The sequence below is a fragment of the Lynx canadensis genome, chromosome D4 (genome assembly GCF_007474595.2).
Source record: "Lynx canadensis isolate LIC74 chromosome D4, mLynCan4.pri.v2, whole genome shotgun sequence".
In the NCBI taxonomy this organism is placed as follows: domain Eukaryota; kingdom Metazoa; phylum Chordata; class Mammalia; order Carnivora; family Felidae; genus Lynx; species Lynx canadensis.
In genome coordinates this window covers 93,706,135-93,721,753 of record NC_044315.2, presented here as the reverse complement: position 1 = coordinate 93,721,753, position 15,619 = coordinate 93,706,135, and the positions used below count along the sequence as shown (strand labels likewise).

Genomic DNA, 15,619 nt, shown 5'->3' with positions numbered 1-15,619 from the left:
GCGCCTCGCAGCTCAGTCTGATTTTGGCTCAGGTCATGATCTCACGGTTCGTGAGTTCGAGCCCCACGTCGGGCTCCCCGTTGGCAGTGTGGAACCTGCTTGGGATGCTCGCTCTCTCTTCTCTCTCTGCCCCTCCCTTGCTCACACTTTCTCTCTCGCTCAAAATAAATAAATAAATAACTTAAAAAAAAAAAGAAAAAAGAAGATATGTTGGCAACACATACAACAGGAGCTTATTTCCTACAAAATGATTTTTAAAAAGGACAACTAACCAGATAAGTGGTTGAGTCCTCAACAGGCACTTCACAAAAAAAGGCATCCAAATGGCAAATAAGCATATGAAAAAGTAGCCAAGCTTCAGGGAAATTCGGGAAATGCAAATCAGAACTGTAACACCACTACACTCTCTGGGCAATACCAAGTCTGTCAAGCCAGGGCGGCAGGACACTCATGTGCGGCAGGCAGGAGAGCTGTGTGGCCGTGCCTTCCGCTGCTCCCATAACATGGCAACCCCAGCGTGGGTGTACACCCAGGGACACACGAGAACGCTCACAGCAATGTCATCTGCAATGGTCCCAAACTGGAAACAGCTCAAATATCCATCAACAGTGGAACGGATACATAAATTAGAACAGTCATCCAAAGGAAGACTGTATTGTGGTGGTTCTGGAATGTTCCAGTCTCGGGAACCCTTTGCTCTATTAAAAATTACTGAGAATGACAAAGCACTTCTCTTGATCTAGGTTATATCCATTAGCGTTCACTAGTGTACAAATTTAAACTGGGAAATGTTTAAACCCCGTGTAACTCTGATGAGCAAGAGTGAAAAAGGTAAACAGCATCTTAGCATGATTACAATAATAGTTTTGACCCCATGCACCCTCTGAAAGGATCTGAGACCCCTAGACCACTTTATAATCCACTGTGTGTAACAATGAAAATGAACAGATATAATACTGAGTGAAACAAGCCTCACTCTGAAAAAAAAAAATCGTGTGCATGACCCCACTGACACAAAGCACAGCAAGGGCAAAGACAAGGCTGTGGTGACTAGGAGGGCGCACAGGGGAGGCCAGGACAGCCCTGGCCTGTGAGCTGGGTGATAACACACGGGTACAGTCACTCTCATGAGTGAACTATTCCTTGTCACAGTGGCAATCATGAGGTCATCCCCTAAATCCAAGAAACATATATAAAAGGCTGGTTTTTCTCATTTAAGCTGTTAATCTCATAAGTCCTATCAACAGACTCCCTGTCATAAATCAGTGTCTTCTTGGGGGGAAGCCCCACCTTCTCTACGATCACTATTATGTGAATATACAGTTGTATCTCACCAATATTGTACTTAGGATTAAAAGTGAATTTGGCCTCAGAAGAAGCTAGCATCCATTCCCCTCGTTCTCTATTTTCTGGAACACTTCACATAAGAACCCTATTACTGTGTATTAGCATTGCCGATCTATTTAGATTTGTTCCTGTCATCTTATTTGGTTTTCCACTTGGCCACACTTTCCTCTTGATTCTGCTTCCACTTGTTTCCTGATTCTTTTTGTTGGCTTGATATCCAGTTAATTTTGTTCCTTTATATCAATGTGTAGAGTTATTTGCTGTTAGTCAGTGTCTAGATTCTCCCGGGAAGAGGAGAACCTCAATCAAAAACAGAATCCACGGGGTGCCTGGCTGGCTCAGTTGGTGAAGTGTGCGACTCCTGATCTTGGGGATGTGAGTTCGAGTCCCACATGGGATGTAGAGATCACTTAAAAATAAAATCTTAGGGGCGCCTGGGTGGCGCAGTCGGTTAAGCGTCCGACTTCAGCCAGGTCACGATCTCGCGGTCCGGGAGTTCGAGCCCCGCGTCAGGCTCTGGGCTGATGGCTCAGAGCCTGGAGCCTGTTTCCGATTCTGTGTCTCCCTCTCTCTCTGCCCCTCCCCCGTTCATGCTCTGTCTCTCTCTGTCCCAAAATAAATAAACGTTGAAAAAAAAAAAATTAAAAAAAAAAAAAAATAAATAAAAAAAATAAATAAATAAAATCTTAAAAAAGAGAGACAGAGAGAGAATCCAGAAACAGAGTTAACTCCATATGCCATATGGTGTTCGATAAAGGTGGCATTTCAAATCAACGGGGGAAAGAAACATCAGTCACTAAATGGTGTTGACATCGTGTGGCTAACCATTTTGAGGGAAGCTATGGGACCCTGACCTCACATTTTGTCTAAAAAGCTTTATTGAGATAGAATTTATATACCATAAAATACACCCGTTTTGAATGTATCTACCTCATATTTTATCCCAAATCAAATGTATGAGTCCAATATTTATAAAGAATGAGACCAATGAAGTATAAGACAGCTTACATTAACTTATTCAAAATCACCATTAAGAAAGGTCCGCTTATCGTAATTAGAACACAGAACCCAGAAATCATAAAGAGACAGACTAGTAGCCGTGGCTTCTGATACAAGAAAAGAAACTCCCAAAACTCTGAAAGCTGGAGGGACATACTTTACACGTGCCAAAGGCTATATCTACACAGCACAACACTTTGACTCAAAGTGTAAAAAAGATGATCAGCAAAATTATAGATTTCAAACAGGTCATTTTTTCAATGAACTCACCTGGCACTTCTCTGCCTACCACAAGTTTTAGAAACCTCATCAGATATGACAGCCCATCTTATATAAAGATGGTCCAAAGTTCTCTCCAAAAAGTAGGATACACAGGTCAGCAGGATCACACCCATCTGTGACCGCCTGATTCTCAACCCCTCCTGGCCCTCCTCCTCTACTTCATCCCCCTGAGAACTACGAGCATAACGCAGGCCCACAAGTCAGCATCTGCTCAGGAACTGGGTTCCGCCCGGCTCTGCGCCCAGTGCCCCCGGAGACTCTGCCTGGTGCTGAGCTCCAGGGCCGCCTGCCCGCAGTGCCCTGTGACTGAGCTGACGTACTGCCACCTCCCAGAGCACATCCTTGGGTGCACACGGAGGAATTGCGTCTGACGAGGACATGCCCGGCACACCAGGATACAGCCGGTGTTAGCGGACTGCACATAACCGCTCCACAGGCCCGGTCGGCAGCCCCGATTGCTCACTCCAACCAGGACAAGAGAGGCCTCCCGGTGTCAGCACCTCCCCTGCAGGAACACCGCACCTGTGGCGCACCTAGGACTTCGCAAGGTCGGTCACGCCAAGGCCAGCGATAAGCAGCCACCACTGGCACGCAGTCTGCCATCAGTGTATTCCTGTCCATCCAGAGCCCAAAGCAGCTCCAGACATTTACTTCAGAGAGTGCTGTACAAGAAGACAAACACTCATCTGACGAAAATAAGTCCAAAACTTCGAGAAATAGAATGCAAAGACCTAAGTCAGAAGAAAACAGGGAAGGGGTGCCAGGGTGGCTCAGTGGGTTGCGCGTCAGACTCTGGATCTCCACTCAGGTCATGATCCCAGGGCCCGGACAGAGCAGGGCCTGCTCAGGATTCTCTCCCTCTGACCCTCCCCCACTCACATGCACACTTGTGAGTGCTCTCTCTCTCTCTCTCTCTCAAAATAAATAAACTTTTTAAAAAAGAGAGAGAGAAGAAGGAGGAAACAGGGAAATGACTGGGGCTGAGAGGGCCAGACTGCCCCTCTCAGGACTGTAAGCCCCTCCCTGAGAGGGGAGAAGGGCCTACCTTCTGGGTGCGGTCGGCCTCTGGCACAACCCCCTTAGAGGTCCTGCTGTCCTCCGTGGGGAACGCGGCGGCCTGCTCAGCCCCCTGGTCCTCGTCCTCATCCAGCTCCTCCGACTCGTCCTCCTCCGAGTCCAGCTCCAAGCTCTCCCCATTCACGTGGAGGGTGCTGGCGCCCAGGTCCTTGTCGCCCTGGAACACGGGCAAGGGCACATCTGTCACTCAGAACCCCAGCATCAAGAGCAACCTGCCAACTCCTGCCAGGGTGTGGCCTGTGGGGTGGGATGCAGAGACCCTGCCGCTGGGGGAAGGGCCAGGAAGGAGGAAGGGATGAGGGGGCAGGGAGCACTGGGCAGGAGGCTGTACCCCAGAGCGAGGCACCTCAGAGCCTAGGTTCCTTCAAAATGGACCGAGGTCATCAAATTACCGACAACCTCACATGGTGCTCTCGTGGCCAAAGAGGTCCTGACAGAGACGTGGGTTTCCCAGCACGTGTGCAACCAACCAGGCACGCCTTACCTTAGAGCCCACAGTGGAATGAGTTATACTCTTAAACATCTCAATCACCGTCCTCTGTTTTAATACTTTGGTCTTTTTCTTAGGAACCAGGCTATAGGTTCCCATTCTTCGTTTTTTCTTCCGAGATACTGCAGCTGCTAAAACAAAAGGCAAGCAAGCTAAAAAAAAAAAAAAAGTCAAAAGGGGACAAGAGAGGAAAAAGAAATACCATTCAAATGTTTTTTAAAGGTAGGTGATAATTCACAAATTCTGATTACCAAAATCATCAGCTTGCCACAAAAGTGACAGGCATTTCTTGTTTCAAGTGGCACAGAGAAAGCTGCTAAGACTTTACAGATCATTTGTTTTGCTCACAATAAACACTCAGCCCTGTGCACGGCAAACACTATGAGCCCGCCGCAAGCAGGCATAAGTGTAAGGGCAAACCCACCGCCCACCAGCAGCAGGGCCCTGGAGCGCCCTCCACACTTGGTCCCCTGCCTCTGGACGGTCCCGTCTCTAGTACCGGTGCGGCTGCACGAGGGAGGCTGAAGGGGGGAAGGCGGCCTTGCTGCCCATCACTGGAGATGGGTCCAGTCTGCCTCCCTGAGACTCTGCTCCTCACCCACGACGAGGAGCACACGGCACAGTCTCTAGATGTGTCCGCCCCTAAAGAGAGTGTGGCCATGCAGCATAGGCCACCGTCATTCCCTGGACCGTTTCCCAGCACCTTCCACCTCACCAAGCAGTCCACCAACCGAAGGGAAAGAAGTATGTGAAGCAAACCACACAGGTACACGAGGTCAAGGGAGACACAGGACAGGAAAAAGCAAACGTCTGGGGGTCTGAGGTTTCCAGACAACAGCTGGGGCTCCTGGGGACTGAGGACTCCTAAGCCTGTTCTGAATAAAGCAGCTCCAGGTTGACTTGTTTTATAGAATGAGGCTGTTGGGGCCCCAGGTGGCTCAGTCAGTTAAGCATCCAACTTCGGCTCAGGTCATGATCTCATGGTTCATGGGTTCGAGCCCCGCATCCGGCTCTGTGCCAACAGCTCAGAGTCCGGAGCCTGCTTCAGATTCTGTGTCTCCCTCTCTCTCTGCCCCTCCCCTCCCCACACTCTGTTTCTCTCCCTCCAAAAATAAATAGACATTAAAAATTAAAAAAAAAAAAAAAAAACAGAATGAGGCTGTCTATAATAATTTTTTTCTTTTTAAGTTCTAGGCTTTAAAAAAAAATCTGAAAACCACTCTTCTAAGGGGCTATAAAACCTCTATTCCATTCCATTTTTGTTCCACAAAGCAGAGGAAAAGAGCATTGGAAAAGCATGCAAGAGCGTAAACTATGCCACAGTAAGGGTCATGCAGACAGCCCCACATGTGGCATTGAGGACACCAGGCGTGCCTCAGCCCTAGGCCAAGGGGCACACAGGACACTTGAGACAGTCATCCACGCAGCCCTGCACCCCACTGGGGTGGCTCTGAGCGCATAACTGGTCACAAGGAAACACGGCTCTGTCCTTCCTGTGCTAGAACAGGGTGACTGGTGCCAGGCACAGCTGTGCCCAAGCTGAGATGGAGAGTAAGATGCACTTTGCAGCCACTGAGTCTGCTTGGCCTTCCTGTTTGTGCTACGACAGGATGGGAAAGGAACGAAGCTCTGGGGCCAGCACCACAGTAATTTAAAATACTGATGGAGAGAAAAGACGGGCTCCAACACTCCACCCCCCCCAGGGAAGATAGCACAACGGGGCAGAGGAAGGAACGAGGTCTGAAGAAGAAAGTAGACAGAGGCGGTCTACCCGGACAAGGTCACAGAGGGCTGTATCCACACGTGCCCCACTCATCCCAGCAGACCTGACCAGAGGCAAGGAGCACCCCCCACCCCACCCCGGCAGGCTTTCTGCAACTCCTATGACACTGACAGGTGCACCATCTGTCCTGTGATAAGGCAAGGCGGCCATGGTGGTACTTCCCTCTGCAGGAGACACTCCCAGGCACAGAAGTTGTGGTTTTGTACCCTTCCCAGGAGGTGACATCAGAAGTGCCTGATACACAGGACAACCTCACAGAAAGGTCCTTTCTGCACTGGGGAGAGTCACCTCATCTCTGTAGGAACTATGGGTGTCTCAGAGGCTCCAGAGGGAGGCCCCTTGCTCGAGACACGCTCACCCCAGTATACTCCCTGTGGGGCCGCTCCTGCAGCCCCACCTCCTGCAGAGGCCTGGATAAGAGATCAAATGTTCACCTACTCCCTCAATTGACCATGGACAGAAGCAAGCTCAAATGAGTGAGAAATGCCCATGGGAAGTGGCTGATCACAGAATCAAACCACCCTTCTCTACAACCTTAACCCAAAGGTCTCCCCAACACACTGTTGTTTCCAACAGCACTTAATTTATAAACTGGGGGGCAGGGGGAAGTTCTCAAATCTAAAGTCTTCTATCCAATCAGAACAAGGGGGGGGCAAGACTTAATGAAAACAATCTTCATTTTGAGATTGAAAACAGGCATAGAAACCAACATCGGGATTCAACGGGTTTCAGAACAGAGGTCTGACATCCCTCTGCAGGTTTACGGGTGAGCAGAGAAGGGCCCGTCGACCCTGACCCCACTCCCCTACAGCACATATGCATTCACAGTCAACAAGTTTCTAGTTTCGAGAGGTGTGGGTTCAGCACACACACTCAGAGAGCAGAGACAGTTGTCAGGTCTCCCTATTACCTGTCTGTGACTTTGTGGTGGCCACGTAGCACTGATTTTGAGGTAGTGATTGATGAAGGGGTGGGAAGGGGGGTAAAAGCTGCTGTCGTCCAAAATCAGAAAGGTTTTTGTTGATCTCCTCTTTTGGCTCCTCATGATCTCGAGCTTCTCGAACTTCTCTGGGATCCTTACTGGTTGCATGCTTGAAAACAAAGACAATTAATAACTGTAATTACACACAAGCAGATCGTCACTGAAACAACATGCCCCCAAAACACCGTTCCTTTCCCCCATAAACTTGCCTTGACCAAGAAAGAAGATAAAGTACAAAGCCTGCCGCCATCAGAGGGCCTGGCGCTGGTGCACATATGCCAGGCCACCCCTCGGATGACGTGGGCCAGCATCTGCAAGCTCAAAATGGTGTTGACAAGAACGAGGAGGAGAAGGAGTAGAGAGAAGCAGCGACAGTGACTGTATGTGGCACACAAGCCCTGAAATGTTGTCTATCTGGTCCTTCACAGGAAGAGTCAGTGCTAACACCTGATTTAGGTAAATGTATTGGTTATGGAAGTGCTTTCACGGCCTATCATTTTCAAGGCTGCCCTTGCAACATCCTCCCCAACCCCAATGGCACAACAGATACCCATGCTACATTTTTTAACTTCTCTTTTGCTCACAGTTTTACCAATCTCCTAAATCTGTTTTCAGTCTCAGCCTTCCAAGACTCTGGCAGCCTGCAGTACTGTCATCAGCCCTCATCCTGATTAGCAATGTTGCCTTAGTTCCAGACTGCCTAGACACAGCTAACCCTCTCCCCTCCATCTACTTCCCTAAAATCACCTGCAGCCTCGAAATACTTGGACCTCATATCAAATTCCATTTAACCAAGTTTTGTTATGCATGCAGTAAGGGCAATAACAGTGAAGAAAGAAGCATCCTTCAACAGTGCTGGGAAACAGGATCTCCACATGCAAAACAATAGAGCCGGACTCTCACCACCCGCTACACGCAAACATTAGTTCAGAACGGACCAACGACCTGAACTGTAAAAAAAAAAACTCTAAAACTCTTAGAAGAAAACACAGGAAAAGCTTCATGACACTGGATTTTGCAGTGATTTCTTGGATATGATACCAAAAGCACAGGCAACAAAAGAAAAATCAGATAAATTAGACTTCTTCAAAATTAAAAATTTCTGTTCATCAAAGGATACAATCGACAGAATGAACAGGCAACCTATACAGAATGGGAGAAAGTATTTGCATATCACATATCTGATAAGCGATTAATATCCACAATACATAAAGAACTCCTACAACTCAGCAACAAAACAAACAACCTGATTAAAAAATGGGCAAAGCATCTGATTACACAGTTCTCCAAAGAAGACATTCAACATGAAAAGATGTTCAACATCACTAATCTTCAGGAAAATGCAAATCAAAACCATAGTATCTCCTTACACCATTAGGATGGCTACTATAAAAACCAAAAACTGTCTATTATACCTCAATTAAACACACACACACACACACACACACACACACAGAAAACAAATGTTGAAAAGGACATGAAAAAATTAGAACCCTTGTGCACTGTTGGTGGGAACATAAAATGGCAGAGCCGCTGTGGAGAACAGTTGAGCAGTTTCTCAAAAAGCTAAACATAGAATTACCATGTGATCCAGCAATCCCACTCTGGATATATACCTAAAAGAATTGAAAGCAGAATCTCAAAGAGCTATTTGTACACAATTGTTCATGGCAGTGTCATTCACAACAGCCATGGGGCAGAAGCAACCCAAGGGTCCGCTGACAGGTGAAAGGATAAACAAAATGTGCTCCGGCCACACCACAGAATATTAGCCTTAAAAAGGAGGGAAATCCCAACACCTGCTACAACGTGGATGAACCTGGAGGACACCGTGCTGAGTGAGGACACCATGCTGAGTGAGATGAGCCCGTCACAGGGGGACACATCCTGTAGGAGTGGACACTCACAGGAGGTCCTGGAGGAGTCAGAGCCACAGACATGGAGGGGGGTGGTGGGGTGGGGCTGGGGGAGGGGAGGGTCCATGTGTAACAGGACAGAGTCCAGTCTGGGAAGATGAACACGTTCTGGGGACAGACGGAGGGACGGCTGCACGACAACGTGAATGCGCTTGATGCCCCTGCCCTTAAAAGTGAACCTGCTTGGGGCGCCTGGGTGGCTCAGTCGGTTGGGCGTCCGACTTCAGCCTAGGTCGTGATCTCTCGGTTCATGAGTTCAGGCCCCGCGTAGAACTCTGTTGACGGCTCGGAGCCTGGAGTCTGCTTCGGATTCTGTGCCTTCCTTTCTCTCTGCCCCTCCCCTACTCATACTCTGTCTCTCAAAAATAAATAAACGTTAAAAAAAAATTTTTTTTAATAAATAAATAAAAATTAAAATTAAAAAAAGTGAGCCTGCTTGGGAGCATGGCCAGTGGCTGACAGCCCAAGGGGACTTACATGGCTCAGCGACCCTGTGTGCTTGTAGCTTGGCTGGGAATGTGGCTCAGCCCTGGAGCGCCCTTCCTTCCTCTCCCAGCCCTACCCTCTTCCCCACCACCTCCACAATTAACCTGCCCTCGGCACACAGTTACTACCCACATGTAACTTGTCAGCTCTGTAAAATTCTTCAGTCTCTCTCAAACATACCAGATCTGTCTCTGAAGTCACTGCTGGAACACAAGAGTCAGAGAATGTTCCTTTCGGTCTCCTACAAACTACCACGCAGAATGTGCAGCCACAGTAACTCTCCGCCTCCACCAGCTAATATAGGCAAATGCAAAAGATGATTTTACAGTATACATAAACAGGAAACAAAAATTAAACCTGAGGAGTAAACAGTCATATGAGGCTAATTCTCACTTGGGCCCAAAATCTTTAAGATATTATTTCTGAAAATCTGAAAAAAAAAAAAAAAAAAAATCAAGAGCTGCTGAACTTAGGTGAAGATTCTAGACTACCAGGGCTCTACTATCAGACAAAAGCAAAAAAGATAAAAGAGACACGATCTGCTTCCCATGCAGGCAGGATAGTGTCTGACTTCACGGAGGGGTGCCCACTGCTATGACAGAGCCTTGAGCACCCAGGCAGCTTAGGCCTCCCCCACGCAGAGGGGCAGTCATGGGCTGTGAAGAAGGTTACCCGCATCGCCACAGACGCAACAGGGTTTGGCTCTTGCTGGCCCTCCCTGCCCCCAGCACTCTGCACGTCGCCTCTCCAGTTCTGCCTGGAGGCCACTCCCTGAGCCACCAGCCAGGCCCATGTGGCTCAGTGTGAGCTCTCTCCTTCCAGACACTTAATTCCAGGGGCAACTAACAAGGACCTGCACAACTCTGTCATTCAGAACTGCCTCTCTAACCAGGCTTAGGGCTCCAAGAGCAAGGCCACATCTTTTTTCCAGAACCTAGAGAATACCAGTGGCTGTGTGAAAGTGGACAGGGAGAATGTGGGGACAGCAACACAAAAGAAGGCTAGGGGACCACCATGCTGAGGCACAATTCAACTAGACTGGTGTCCTGGTCTGCAACACAGGACACAGTAACGAGCGCTTCAATGCAAGGGAAAAAGGTTCCACTTTCTCTGCGCAACAGCGAACAAGTCTAACCCCGTGCTGGCGTTTTCTGACGGTACCAACACTGCATAAGAGAGAGCCTGCACTGCCATGGGACATAGGCCGTGTGGTGAGAACACGCCTTCAGTTTTAACTCTTACAAAGAAAATGGGTTTATTATCACAAGCCTGCAACACTCATCACTGGAATGGTCGATTTTAAAACAATTTTCAATAAAACATGGTCTCCTAAGAAAACCAAATAAGACTGAACTGGGTTTGCGGGGCAGGGAACCCCAGGAGCAGGAGAAGCCAGGTCTGGAGCCAGGAGGCTCCATATCAGAGGGGACTTCGGTGACCCCACCAGCACAGCTCATCTCGTTGCTACGTCACTGTGTACTCCTTCCTCCCGTCGGAGCTCAGAGACAGAGGAAGCTCCCAGGTGTGCAGCAGGCAGGGGTGGTCTTCAGGAAATCCATTTCTGAAGTCTCAAAAGTCTTTGGTCCTCTGTCCTTACAACTGACCAAAATGATACGTGTGACAATCAACTGCACACCACTAACAATTATACTAATTCAGTGCACAACTAACATTTGGATAAGCCTGCACAGTCAAGAAATTTCTTCAAGTTAAATTTCATTTGCCTTTTTTTTCCTTAGAGGAATATGTTCCAGTGACAATAAAAGAGCCTCAAGAATAAAAATATACATACTGGAATAAAATCCTGGAAGCAGGAACAGAATAAAAGTATAATTTCAAGGAGATAAACAAATAATATAAAATTTCAGACATGCATTTAAAAACGGATAATGGCAAGCCAAAAAATGGCAGGCAAAAATAACGAACATCACCCTGAACCTGGGATCTAATACAAACACTAAAAATGGACCATATATCGAAAGTTCACATAAAAATAAAAAACTTTCTTAAAAACTACAGAAAATCTTGTTACCCAGGGCTAGGTGGAGAGTTCAAAGACACGATGCCAGAAGCACAGGCTGTAAAAGAAACACTGATGATGTGGATTTGGTCAGAAGGAAGAACTTCTGCTCCAGGGAAAACCCTAATAAGAGGGTGAGGACGAGCCGCAGACAGAGCGAAAAGTCTGTAAACCGATCCATGGCAAAGGGCCCACACCCAGAACTCTGAAAGCTCACTAAACAATTAGTTGTAAGATGGGCAAGAGGTATGAGAGACATTTCACCAAAAAGGACACACAGATGTCAAATAAGCACAGGAAAAGATGTCCAACATCATCAGCCATGAGGGGAGTTCAAACTAAAACCATGATGAGGTACCACGGCTACAATAAAAACTAGCGGCAATGCCAAAGGCCAGCAACGACGTGAGAAATTTGACTGCTCATATACCTTGCTTCCGGGAATGTAAAATGTCGTAGCCTGTCTGGAATCTGGTTTGGCAGTTAACTTATAAAGCTAAATATCGAACTAACATATGACCCCACAATTGTACTCCTGGATATTTAATCCAGAGAAATGAAAATTTCTGTCCAAAAAAATTCTGTACATAAATATCCAGAGCAACTTTATTGTAACAGCCCCCAAATGGAAACCCCCAAAAGCCATTCAATCTGTGAGTGGTTAAGTTCTGGGACATCCACACCACAGAAAACCCTGCAGCATGAAAAGGAAGGAGCCACTGACACAACGTGGCCAGTCTCGTTGGAGCTGAGCCGCTCTCAAAGTCCCCACCTTCTTACAGAACACCTGACGTGACGTGACTGTGGAGACAGAGAACAGGGGCTGGGGACAGGGTGGTTAGGGATAAAGGGGGACCCTGGGGAGCTGTTTGGTGCTGGGTGTTCACAGAAATCGACATTGAGCTCTAGCTGCATAAAATGCAGCCGGAGAGACCGGGTGAAGGATATATGGGGGTCTCTCTGTACTACTTTTGCAGCTCCCTGTGAATTCCTAATTATTAAAAAAAAGTTGTTGTTTTTTTTTTTTTTAAGTTTTGGGACATATACAAGAATATTGCAAAACATGGAAATCAAGTCAGGGCCAGCAAGTCTGGGAGGGGTGAGGCCCACACTCTGAGACACAGGAGTCAAGGGATGCCCAGCCCCGGCAATCCTAGAGCAGGAATCATGCGGCAGCTATGGAGGCCCAGCAGCATGGGGCAGTCAGCAGTCCAGCCCCACGGAGTGCCCATGGCTCCCGACAATCACTGCAGGCAGGCTACAGGAAATGCAACAAAGCTCACAGTCAGGCAATATAAAACCATGGAAATAGAGATGAGCACACACCTGGGGAGAAAAATCAACACAAACAGGAGGCACTGAGCCCAAACAGGACTCCCACTTGAGGAAATAGGTCTTACAACAGATTAGAAGGGGCGCCTGGGTGGCTCAGTCGGTTAAGCGTCCAACTTCAGCTCAGGTCATGATCTCAGGGTTTGTGGGTCCGAGACCCACATCAGGCTCTGTGCTGACCACTCAGAGCCTGGAGCCTGATTCGGATTCTGTGTCTCCCCCTCTCTCTGCCCCTCCCCTGCTTGCGTTCTGTCTCTCTCTCTTTCTCTCTCTCACTCAAAAATAAAATAAACATTAAAAAAATTTTTTAAAACAACAGACTATAAAAGAATCTAATGGCCTTTGAAGGATAAGACAAAATACAACTAAATAAACTAACTGGAGATATTAGGTATGCAAAAACTGTCAAAAGTAAAATCATCATGATATAGAATGAACAGCAAGAAAGTAAAGTGCTAAAGAAGAAATCAAAGCTGGAAAACACATAAGGAGCCATCTGAGGAGACAGAAGACCCCATGTCCATGTCAAGAGCTCCACAGAAAGAAAAGCTGTGCAAAGCATTTTTCTAGAACTGAGGAAAGACACACATCTCACACTGACAAGGCCCAAGGGGACAGGCCTACTCATGCAACTCCGGAAGGTTGCAGAGAGGAAATCACACATGACCCACTAATGACGAACAGTCAGACTCACCAGCAACGCCAGGTGCAAGAAATCCCAAGGGAACTATACCTAGAGCTCATCCCCAGCCAGATCAACACAGAACTGGGAAGGCAAAACATGACTATGGACATTCTGAGAAAACGCAGCAGGCACGGGCACCGAATACTCACTGGTGGCAAAAGCCACCTCACCCAGCATGACACTGGGATCTCGCTGCTTGTTCCCTGCTCCCAGGGGCCTACCATGAAAGCAGGGCGTGTCATCAGGATGTCCCTCGCCCCTACCCTCTGTCACACCAAGAAGCTAACCAAGTTCCTGACCACTTCTCTCCAGAGTCAGTGCTCAGCCTTCCTGTGCTGGAATGCAAGCCCCAGGCCCAAAGCAGAGGAGGAGGTCTCCACACAAGCATCTGATGCATCTGGTCTTAGCGGGCAACAGACACCCAAAAGCAGCACAAAGCCCCGAAGGCGGGCTGGGAGGGGTCATCTGCCGGTGGTTCACACCTGAACTGTCAGCAGCCTTTCCTCATCTTCCCAGGCCCACAGACAACCACCTGTGGGGCAACCACTGCCATTTACTGGCCTTTCTCCTTCACGAACAGAGTCCGTCTGCCGTCACCGTGACAAAAGCGAATACAAACAGGAAGGAAACAGCACAACAGACACGAGAACAGCCCCGTCCCGACGAGGATCGCATTACCAGGCCCAGGATGGATTTTGGCATGGTCTTCCGTGCCCTGTGAACCTTGACGTCGCCACCAGGGCCCGAGGGCTTCTTGTCCTCCGTGTCTTTACTCGCTTCCGCAAGCTTGGCCGGTGCTGTGGCTGGCGCCTGAGAAAAAGCACTAGGAGTCCTCCCTTTGCCGGAACCTCCGGGAAGGGTTTTTGCAGCATGACCAGGAAGCGAGGAAGCCAAAGTGCTGGTAATCCGCATGGGCTGTTCCTGCAGGGGTGGTTTATTCAAGAAGTACCCATTGCTCCCGATGACAGAAGTCTGTGTGAAGTCATCTGTGTTGACGTGGTTTTGCTTCCCCGTTTCACTGTCTCTGTCTGAAACCCCATTTTCAGCTATTCGAGCTAGTTTGTTGGTACCGTCCTGTGGGCTGACCGCTGTGTTCTCCTGAGTGTGCTGGGCTGCAGTCACGTGGCTGCTAGCCTCGCTCTTTCCACAGGACCCATTAGCTTCGCCGTCTGAGGCCAGGGGGCCCTCTCCTCCCTGCTTCTCCGATGAGCCTCCATCGGCTGCCATAGATATCTCTGTGAACAGAGGAGACGGTGTCAGAGGTTGTGGACCTGCCCTGCCATGACACGACCCACACAACAGTTACCATTTCTCTGGGCAGTCTACATAAAGCTATCCAAGGGAAAATCATTTCATGTCATGTACACAAAGATTTAAGGTCAGAGTAAATGTAAAATGATGTGTTAGGGGCGCCTGGCTGGCTTAGTCAGAAGAGCAAGCTACTCTTGATCTCAGGGTTGTGAGTTAAGCTCCATGTTGGGTTAAAGAGATTACTTAACAATAAATTTAAAAAGGGGTGCCCGGGTGCCTCAGTCACTTAAGCATCCAACTTCGGCTCAGGCCATGATCTCACGGCTCCTGAGTTTGAGCCCTGCAACAGGCTCTGCACGGACAGTTTGGAGCCTGGAGCCTGCTTCAGATTCTATGTCTCCCTCTCTCTTTGCCCCTCCCCAGCTCATGAGCACATTCTCTCTCTCTCTCTCTCTGTCTCTCTCTCTCTCTCTCAAAAATAAATACTTTAAAAAATTAATTTAAAAATAAAAATTAAAAAATCTTTTAAATCTAAGAAAATAAAATAAAATGTCTTAGACATTAATTTTGGAAGTTAGTTGGTTAAAGTCCAGAGAAGGCCAAATCCTGAACAGGAGAACCTGCCCTGAGCTCAGGCATGCTGGCTATCTGTCCATCCTGTGTGGGAGGTACACTAAGGGCCTGCAGTCCTGCCTTGGGGGACACAGTGTAAAACCAGAAGCACAAGATAAACACTCCTCAAGATTCCAAAATATTACACGGATTTGCATATCCACCAGGAACAAACACACCACTGTAAAATAAAACTGTTTAAAGATAGAAAGGTTTCAGAAGTAGCTTCACAAGAACAAACTTAAAGAAAATGGGTAATAAACCAGAAAAAGGGTCCTATTTTCAGTATATCAGTCAGAAAGCCCATTACAAACCCCTGGACTACAAGCCTATTCTCTATAAGAGCTCAGTCTCCCA

At 48.0% G+C, this 15,619-nt stretch overlaps 1 protein-coding gene across 8 annotated transcripts in view; it reads right to left on the bottom strand.

The window, feature by feature from the left end:
• Window positions 1-15,619, bottom strand: part of EHMT1 (euchromatic histone lysine methyltransferase 1) — a 150,900-nt gene that overhangs the window by 63,369 nt on the left and 71,912 nt on the right. For 7 of the 8 annotated variants that reach the window (XM_030292603.1, XM_030292604.1, XM_030292602.1 and 4 more), the window contains exons 3-6: window positions 14,078-14,634; window positions 6,889-7,069; window positions 4,190-4,347; window positions 3,674-3,862 (exon numbers count right to left, since the gene is read on the bottom strand). In XM_030292603.1, the coding sequence (XP_030148463.1) occupies window positions 3,674-3,862; window positions 4,190-4,347; window positions 6,889-7,069; window positions 14,078-14,634 (1,085 nt within the window). The remainder of the gene's footprint in view (window positions 1-3,673; window positions 3,863-4,189; window positions 4,348-6,888; window positions 7,070-14,077; window positions 14,635-15,619) is intronic. The other variant, XM_030292601.1, reaches the window with a different exon arrangement.